Source organism: Chelon labrosus (genome assembly GCF_963514085.1).
Source record: "Chelon labrosus genome assembly, chromosome: 17".
NCBI lineage: Eukaryota > Metazoa > Chordata > Actinopteri > Mugiliformes > Mugilidae > Chelon > Chelon labrosus.
The window spans coordinates 13,661,735-13,671,994 of NC_140350.1; the positions used below are offsets into that span (position 1 = coordinate 13,661,735).

Here is a 10,260-nt window from a genome sequence, read left to right on the forward strand (position 1 = left end):
TCCACGCTTAAACCAATGACACCTTGCAGTTTCCAGTTACCATGCCAACTCCAGTTCCTCCTCCACCCTGCTGTCTCCATGGCGACCGTGGCTTTAGATTGTTACTCTAGCAACGGCACCACGGTAACAGTCTACAGCCATGGTCGTTAGGGGCAGGTGTCGCCAGAAAAGGGAGAAAAAAAGTTGAGTTGTTGGCAATAATTAACTTTAGCTTTGATTTCTAGTTGAAATGAGGTCAAAGGTCATTCACTCAGAAGATTTGTTTGGGTCTGTGTTGTGGTCCTGTGTAATGTGACACACTTAATGTGATCTTTCTAAATGATCAAGCATGCAATGACACACATTGGACACGTACCGCTTTTCACTTTTACTTTATTAGGAACAGTGTGTTTCTTTATGGGTTGCACATTTGAGTACAGTGATGAATGCATAAGAGCACATCCAGAACGGATGAGTCAGCCAGCTCCAACACCTGTACCGCTCTCTGTTTATCAGACCAGAGCAGCTTCACTTCAAAGCAGCACAGCCAGGAATTCCCAGCAGGCAGCACTATAACCTGCAGGCAGACGTAAACACAGACTGGGTCCTGCACAGGTGGGCTAACCCACACATACACACACACACACGCACACACATATCCTGTATTCTGACAACAAATGCACAAAGAATGGCTTAGTCCACTTAGTCTCAAGCACATCTCTACAATATTCAAAGTTATATTGCCCTCTACAGGCCAGGATGTGTCAGTGTCTCCTTCTAAACTTTTTTTTTTTTCCTAAACTGGAGCATTTTGAAGCAAAACATGTGTCTGACTTTAATGAAATAAAAATTAAAAACATTCACCGCAGTGTTCTGTGGATGCTTTTCACTGCTTCTCCACCGAACATGTGTCTCAGTTAGTTTGCAGCTGACGTGACGGACGGTTGTTAAAAGTCTGAGGGGAAAAGTTGGTTAACGCAAGATGAATATTTTATGAGGCTCCCGATACAGATACAGATAAATTACAAGTGGCAGCTGTTAGATATCCAGAGAGCGGGAGTTTGTAAAAATCCCAAATAAACACTGGAAAAAAACACAGCAATTCAGAATGCAATGAAAATCAGCACAGAGAGCGTGACTGCGCCATCCTGGTTCTACTCTCTAAACACGAAAGATGAATGTAAACAGCATTACATTTTGGAGAATAGATGAAACAGACATGGAGAGACAGGACTGGACTTAACATCCTTTCAAAAAGACGACTTAAAATTGCAGAGCACTGCAAAAATACGAGGCTCATAACTTTCATTAATAAGTAAAGAGGTGTTCAGGAATTCTTCACCGCAGCCAAGTTCAGGCGAGGAATACTGACGTTTATCGCTTTGTTTGACTCCAATCTTTTCAGATGTGACTATGTTTGCTGCGTGCTGATTTACAGAAAAGCAAAGAAAAGCAAAGAAGTGCAAAGAAGTGCAAATAAAATAAAATAAAAGAACTGTAAGTTGGATCAGTTGTTTATCTTCTTTCTCCCTGCACCGTAAAAGCTCATGTGCTGATAGTTAAGCAACAGCACATAAACTCTTACTGTTCAGGGCTGAGAAGTAAAGTTATCTTTCTCTCTCTCTCTCTCACTCTCGCTCACTCTCAAACACACACAAACCTGTGTTTCTATCTTTGTGAGGACCCTCCATTGACACAAAGCTCTTCCCAAGCCCCTCGCCTTAATCATCTCAACTAAGTGCCTAACCCTAAGTCTTAAGGTGTGGGGCCCCACAACGACCCCACAGCATTAGTATTTCATTAACAAATTGGTCCCCACACCTAATAAAAACGAGGCCACCCACACCCACACAAATACTGCGTGAGAAACCATGTTTAATTTAAAAGAGCATACCATGAACTTCAGTGAGTTTCTCTAAAAGTCTCGGCATCAAAGCCTGGAAGTGACAGAAAATCACATATACTGTTAATGTTAATGCATCAGTCCAAGGATGAAGACGTCTGGTATAAAGGATCTGTTTTTATGAGCGTTACCGACTGCTCCAAAAATGTCCACCACTTCAGCCTAGACAGTATTTCACTACAGATATCACTTAACATCAGGCAGTGGCTCTTGACGGCATTATTGCAATGTCCGTTTTCACCCTCCAAACCACTTTATCATTGTCTGAAGCCAAACAAGATTGCGCAACTGTGTCCACAGTTGTTTTTAGATATGTGAGCCAAGACATGCCTCTCTCTCTCTCTCTCTCTCTCTCCCTCTCTCTCCCTCTCTCTCTGTCTGACTTTGCCACAGTCCTCCTTCACAGCCACAATGACTAATATTTACCCTAGTAGTGTCAGTTAGGCACCTTTAAGGACAGCCAAACCACAGCTCTCCTCGCCAGGGCCCGGCCACGGCCTCTGCAACGGTCCAGAAAAACAGACGGGCTGACAGACGTCTGCAAATGACATCATGCATCACATGGACACTGCCTTAACTCGGCCGTGTCCTCAAGTCACCCCCGTACCTCGTCAACTAAACGTCAACACTACCTTAACCTCTGAACTGACTGAGAACTGGTATTAAAGTGACAGCTTTAACTAGAGGAACTCAACATGAACAGACAAGGAGCAGAGAGGATGCTGCAGGAGATCAAAATCTGGGGCTGATTATTTATTTACGCGTTCCAGGTGACCGGACTATCCAGCTACTAAACAAATAAATCACAATCACGTCTGAAGCGATTTCAGACATTCAGACACACTGTTGATTTAGCGCCACAGCTCTGGACGTACGGCCGGACGAAGACAACAACCACACGAGCTCTGGCCGCAGCAAAAGTACACTTTGTCCATAAAAACAAGAAAACCACAAAGTGGAAGAAAACCAGAAGTATGTGAGAGTGAAAACAAGCAATAACAAATGACCAAATTGAACCCATATGGAATAAAAAAAAAAAAAAATGGATGCAGATACACACCCACATGTGCGCGCACACACACACACAAACTCAGGCGCTCACTGCCTGTCATTCGGGCCCGGGTATCACACAGCATATCTTCTCTGTGTAGTTTCATGTCATTAGCCGACATCAGACGACTCTCCTTGCATTTTGCCGCTCTTTAAATAGCAATTCAATCGACGGCTCTAAATATACTGTTCCCGCTTCCTTGTGTCAAAACACATCACACTCGTCAAAAACGCTGCATATCAAACCAGCTCTCACATCACCAGGCTGCTGTCTTTTTTTTTTTTTTTTAGTTCAGAACCATGCAGCACATTCACAGACTAACGCCATCAAACAACCAAAGTGGGAGCAGAGCCGCTTTGCTAAGTCCCATGTGATACTGGACAACATCCAATGTGATGTTACATCACATCCATCTGCACCAGCATACCAATTTAACAATGCAAGCACACTTAAACACATGCAGGCAAGCACAAATGAAATCTGAACTGCACAACAATCCCTCCGTCTTCGGCTTCATCTCTGCCGGGATCGTTGTAGATTACAAGGCTGGAGAAGGTAAAAAGCTGCAAAACAAAATGCAGGTAAATCCAAAAGTTGTAGGCCGGGTGATAAAATCTCAAGTCCACTGCAAAGTATCTTGCAGTCGCTGATAAATCCAGGCAGAGATGTGAGTAGTGGAGGCTCTTATTACGAATTTTGAGCAGGGTTGGTCAACTTTGTCAGTGTCTGGATGAGCCCGGGCCATGGGATGACCAGGCTCTTTGGAGTTTAAGTGCAAGTCTTATATAGACACAAGAGCCACGTGGCCCCTCCCCTCCTTCCGTCTCCCATAACAACAAACGCTCCATAATCAAAATAGAGCCCATCTGTGCTCTGACACACCCACTCTGCCCCCTTGCTCCATCCCCCCGCGCTCCACCGGGGGAAAAAGTGATACTTCAATCGTGGCGAAAACTTGAATGTGCCCTCAACTCTCCCTTTTTAACCGCAACACCCGGAGAGAGAGGAAAGAGAGGAAAAGGGTGGGGGGGGGGGGGAGGCGGAGAGGGTGGATAACTCCACATAACTCCACCCTCATCTGTCTCTGTCTCTCATTCCATTATTTCCCGGTTGTTGTGCAACTGGAGGAACGGATTCCTGAGAAGAGAGTCACGGCTCTGTTGTAAAACTTACTGGCAAGAGTGACCCTCTGTGTTTTTCTTTTACTGTTTCCCCCTGCTCGCTCACTCTCTCCGCTCGTCTCTACTTGTTATCAAAACCATGTGTACGAGTGTGTGTGTGTGTGTGTGCGTCTGCCGTGAGGTCTTGGAGGGACACAAGGGCCACAGGGGAGCACGGGGGGGGGGAGAAAGGATACGAGGGCTAGGACGGGCGAAAGGAGCCCACACGAGAGTGGATGCCTTTGAAACAGGTGACACGTTACAAACATGAGAGGGACTGATTGAGAGAGAGAGAGAGAGAGAGAGAGGGCTTTAACAAGAGAGGAAGTGGATGCCGAATATGTGGCGTTTTATTGCGGAATTTCATCTAAGCATAACAATTAGGCACCCGCAACAGCCCACGGCGGTCTCTAGCCTTTGGATCAGGAGTGGATTTTTGAGATATCCAGACAAACTATTTCTGTCCGTGTCATAAACGCAACAGACATGTGATAGGGTATGTTGCCGATGACACACAGGATGTGGAAGGGAGGAGGACGTTTGAAGTGAGGTGGGAGATGAAAGAAGAAAAGACAGAGAGAGAGAGAGAGGTAGAGAAGGCGGAGAGAGAGAGAGAGAGAGAGAGAGAGAATGAGAGAAAGCACATCTGGAAACAATTGCACGAGCGCAGTCTGACATGCACATGCTCCAGCTATAAAAGAACAACATGTCCTTGAACCCTGCGTATTTGCGCGTAAACCCGTCCGTACAACCCACACACCAAGAGACACCTCCGTGCGTCCCTTAAAATAAAAGCAAAAAGCAAACAAAGCCTCTTATTGAGACGCATCTCCTCCCAACGAATCTCCGCGGCTCCTCGCAGCCAATACGCCCACGCGCTGCAACGTCAATTAAATATGGGAGAATATGACTCACTAACCACCACACAAGAAGACCCCGACCATTGTTGCTGCGTTTATCATTTCTACATGTGAATATTATTCCTCCTCGTTCACACTTGTTTGCGTGAACTACAGCGGCAAGGGCACTTCTAGTGACCGTTCACCCAGCCTTTACGTACTTCAGTAAAGCAAAGTTTACAAAGTTATGTAAAATATTACTGGGTTTATTAAAGCGAGGTTTCTGCTCTTCCTCTGAATTCTTGTCCTAACTCTCCAGAGTCGCGGTGGAGAGTTCCCAGAATCTAAAACTGCGGTGTTGTCTTTGCGAAAGGGAGGACACATTTTAGCTTTCACTACTGAGATTAATGAAGGGGAAACGAATGCATTACTGTAGAGTGAGACGTTCATAACGTTTGCTATTTCCACCTAGGTGATCTAAGTGATTATTATGGTTACTAAAATTAATTCTGTTCCCATTTGCAAAATTATCTCACGGCCTCTGGAAACATTAAAGTGCTTATTGGACCATCTCACAGTGCCTGTGGAGCACTTTCTTGCGTCCAACTTTCAAACTCTACCAATACTATACAGTGACATGGTCAGGTGTGTAGGTGTGTGTGTGTGTGTGTGTGTGTGTGTGTGTGTGTGGGTGTGTGTGTGTGTGTGTGTGTGTGTGTGTGTTTATTTATGTTGTGTTTATTAATTTGTGGGGATCATTTTCACTTGACCCTGTGATGAGGTCTTGGTTTTAGGGTTAAGGTTACAACTAGTCTATGGTTATGCTCAAGGTAAGGGACTAGCAAATATATTATGTCAATGAAGATGATGTTTATACTGATCAGGCATAACATTATGACCACTAACAGGAGAAGTAAATATCATTGACCATCTTGTGACAATACAACGTTCTGCTGGGAAACTTTTGGACCTGGCATTCATGTGGATGTTACTTAGACATATAACCCCCACCGAGACCAGACCAGGCACCCCCACCCCATAGCAATGAGACTCCTTGACGGCAGCAGCCATCTCCAGCAGGTGCAGCCCGACACACAGGCACACACGCACAAAAACAGTTTAGGAACAAGTCAAAAAAACATGAAGAACGGCACAAGCTGTTGACCTGGCCTCCAAATTCACTAGATTCCAAACTGATCCAAGTATCTGTGGGATGATCCACAGAGGCCCCTCCCCTCAACCCACGGGACCCAAAGGCCCCCATTAACAACAGACACCACAGGACACCCTCAGAAGGCCCATGTCCATGATGAGTCATGAGTCACAACTGTTTTGGAGGCACAAGGGAGACCTACACAGTATCAGGAAGGTGGTCATAATGTTATGCCTGAAAGAAGCCAAAAAGAAGCTATTTTGTCTCTAGGTCCTCGTTTGCTCGTTCGAAACATACCCAGGTCTTTTTTAACCCGATGCGCAGGACAGTTTGTTGATTGTGGTGTGAATTTGTTTTGTCACAAATCTCAGAGGAGGTTTCAGCTGCTTTCAGGTAATGAGGCGTACACACAGGAGGAGACTAGACCACGGCGTTTTAAATGAAGTCCTGAGAACGGACGCAACGGTGTGAGACTGACACGTTGAACTGTCCTCACCTTGAGCGACTGATAACGCGGCCGATGATGCAAACACAGAGTTCCGCGAATGTTTTTACAGGAAGGAAGCACCGTCCATGACTTTAGCTTCTGGCACCAAGTTCACGATGCAGATAGCGGGCTTGGAACATTGGGTGAAAGCAGACGGAGCAGCGGCGGCGTTGACAGTATTTTCTTTTTTAAATAGAGTGCTAGTTTTGTCTATACACTGCCACTATATTTATCCTCTACTTGTTTTATTTACGGGATGGAAACTATACAAGAGGGTTACCAAGGCAACCAGGGCCCAGAACATCCACTAGTGACCAAGTGACAAGCAAATCGCTTTAAACATGGACCATCAACACAGAGTACTATATCAGAAATTCATAATTCTAGCTTTAGCAATATATTATAAGCTCACAAATAAAAACACAAACTCCAGCACGTTAAATAAATCGTTTTCACCTGATTTATTATTTATCACATATGTTCCCTGAGAAGGACAGCAGTCATTGCACTATTTTGGACTGAGGAGAAAATAACGCATCCAGGGCAACCAACATCTGGAATCATTTATGCTCTCATGAGATGTTTCTGAACCTTAAATAATAAACATCCTCCGGCCATATTTACAGTAAGTGCTTGGGGCTCACAGGAACCTCTTGAGAAAGTCCTGGTATGTTTGTCTGTGAGCAGATGCAGCAGGAACAAAATGGCCACCAGGATGAATGAGGACCTGAGAGTCTTGGAAGGAAGGGAGGAGCTCCCTGCTCATGTTATCAGGGATGACTCTGTCCTCAAGTCCAAACACATGCAGGGAGGGAATCGGAAGAGGAGCGCTGTAGAATTTTTGATGCCGCTCACAAGCGCTGCGGAAACCAGCAACCAGGATGGCAAAGCGGAAGCTGAACTCTGGCTCCAGTTTTTGCTCCTGGAGAGAGCACAGCATGGCCACAAAAGCCGCTCCCTGGCTGAAGCCCAAGATGCCGTCAAAGGGACCTTGGACCTTCACAGCTTCTCTCACGGCTGTCACGCTCTCGTCGAGCCCAAGGCTTTCTTCACACTGCTGCTGGGCGCTGAAGCTCCGAGCCTGGATGTCAGAAAACCACCAACCCCTGGGGTCTTCATCGCCTCCAGGTCCAGGAACGGAGTCGTTCTCCTTATCGGGAACATCTAGAGGGACAGAAGAAGGATGCGTTTATTCTGCTGGGTTTAATTACAGACGAGTCAACACAATTATAATTAGTAATTTGTAAAGTATTTATACTTGTGCAGTTGTCCTGCTTCTCATTTGAAGACTAACTTTAAGATTAGGTGAAATCTAGCTTCAAACTAATGAATTCTCTTGTTACAGTGACTATCATAAACCAGAGATTATCTGCTATACAAGCTAGATCATTTTATATTATAATATCATTATGTCTTATTTAAAAAAAAAACTCTGTTGTTGCCACTCAAAATATATAGATTGCATTCGTATTTATGAAATCTGTGTAGAAGGCATTTGATGAATAAAACAACAGTTTGCACTATTTTAAAAACATTAAAACACCATGATTTTAACAAAATATAAAAACAAAATATCCACTAGTAATTGCACCTATCTTTTTTAGCCATTTACTTCATAATAATCTAGCACATTAACCAGCTGAGAGACATCTACACACAATAAAAATCTATGCCATGTCTATACTTTAAAAACATAATTGTTAGCTAGCTACTTTCTTCTCTGGCATGTTTTCAGAATGACCCACCTTCCTTGCTGGCTTGCTGCACACTGAGCGGAGCACTCATGTAAACAAGCTCCACTTGTTTCTTCAACAGCTTCCGCAGAGCCCCCGTCTTTTCACGGAACGAGCCGCCGTTCTGACGGTAACCATGGATGCACAGGACCCGGAGAGGAGCCATGGAGAAGTTAGCTAGCCTAGCTAACGCAGCTAGCCGCGGAAGTTAAGTTTAAATTAACGTAAATATATGCGAATAGCAAGCCGTCGTCATGTAGTACCTCAACTGGGCAGTTCAAATACACAACGGGATATCCGGAAGACGACAAGGAGTTAGTTTGAACTTGATATTCATCAAATTTAAGCAACTGCAGCTGAACTCTTTAGGGTCAGCCGGAATGACTGAAATGGTGCTTCCGGTCGCTCTTTTCAAAATAAAAGACCAAACGGAAGTAAAAACCCTTAAACGTAAACATGACGGTAGCGTTTTAAATAAAGATTACAGAAACTCTAAAATGAATACTAAAACAACAACAAGTGAGTAATCACCTTTCCTTTTTGAAAACTTGAAATACATGTTTAGATGTTTGTTGCATATCTGCTACAAAAATGAAAAATCTAAAAAATATATATATCAATGCAACAATTCATGAAAATCAAGGCTTCTGTCAGATTTCTATGCAATAAAACATCAAAGTAATTATTTCAGTCAGTGCTTATTACTTTGCACAAATTGAATCTGTGCCAAAAATATGAAAATAACTGTAATAAAGCTAAAAGTTAGAAGATAAAAATGATAAACATATGTATTAAAAGGCGTGCATGCCTGTGTAGTTGGGCTGCACTCTGCCTCATGGTCTGACCAAAATGTTGTGTTACCAAAGTAAAAACACACAATGAGCAAGATTCTTGTTTTTTTTTTTAGGAGTTTTGGATCCTGTACACCTGTTACCAAGGTATGAGGTGTGTGAGAACACGTTCTCCAGCTCATACGATAACTGCAAGACATACACAATATACAAGTATGAATAGTCGAATATGCGGGATGGTGCAAAAGATACACAGAGGACACTGTTCTAGACAAGGCCAAAGAGAAACAGGAGCAAGAGTGTTCATCATCCTGACAGCCTGAGGAAAGAAGCTGTTTCTTAGTCTCTATGTTGGCTAGAAAGAGGTTTATCAAAGCAGGAAGTATATCATTTTGTGTATAAAATGGTGACTGTGACACAGTGAAATATTGATCTGACACAGTATTTAAGCTGTTTAAAGAGAATGACATATTATTCAATATATCAACAGATTAATCTGCAGCAATAGTAGCAGCTCAAGTTTTGACGGCCCTTCACATCAGCAGTAAATCTGATATGGCTGATATGGCTCACATGGGTGATGCTACATGGTGTGTTGCAGTCAAATGCTGACTTCATGAGGCTTGTAAAGTAAATTTAGACATATTCAGCATAAAGTTACGTTTGTGAATAAATGCTGCAAAGCTGAACGTCTGGTGGGTTAAAGTTTGACTCAGTGTCTTGAGATACAACTCAGACAAGAAGAGAAACTCTGTCTTGTCTGTATATCTGGTGAGAATCATATGACTGACTGAATTAGACGAGAGAATTTTTATCATAAATTATGGTCACTGTATTTCTTCACTGTATTTGATGATAAGATGAGCTTAGTTGTATTTATTAACCCACAGCTGACAGGAAGAGCAGGTGAGAGGGCTTTTCAGATTTTCCGCAGCTGCAATTTACTCTGACACACTCTGGCATTTCTGGGGCAGTGGGAAGGAGTCATTGCTAGCTGATGTGAGCCTGACCCCTAAAGACACAGATGAGAATTTATTTTGCCGCAAAGCCTGAGACGGACCAGGTAATACAAAGCAGCTACTGTAAAAATAATGAAATCGTTCGGTGCTTAAATATTTCACACTTCTCTGCAACAACATAAAAAAGACAAAGAACTTCATTTCC

General features: G+C 43.5%; 1 protein-coding gene across 1 annotated transcript; it reads right to left on the reverse strand.

Moving 5' to 3' along the window:
• Positions 1-7,117: 7,117 nt before the first annotated feature.
• ovca2 (OVCA2 serine hydrolase domain containing) lies at positions 7,118-8,668 on the reverse strand. The gene is made up of 2 exons (XM_084564181.1): positions 8,318-8,668; positions 7,118-7,736 (listed from the first exon to the last, which is right to left on the reverse strand). The coding sequence occupies exons 1-2, from the start codon at positions 8,469-8,471 to the stop codon at positions 7,213-7,215; spliced, it is 678 nt and encodes a 225-aa protein (XP_084420307.1). The 5' UTR covers positions 8,472-8,668; the 3' UTR covers positions 7,118-7,212.
• Between the last annotated feature and the right edge of the window lie 1,592 nt (positions 8,669-10,260).

Excerpts from the sequence above, each read along its gene's own strand:
- ovca2 (XM_084564181.1), bottom strand. The coding sequence starts at position 8,471 with ATGGCTCCTCTCCGGGTCCTGTGCATCCATGGTTACCGTCAGAACGGC. Across the intron at positions 7,737-8,317 it reads GCAGCAAGCCAGCAAGGAAG|ATGTTCCCGATAAGGAGAAC; the intron begins GTGGGTCATTCT and ends CTGTCCCTCTAG.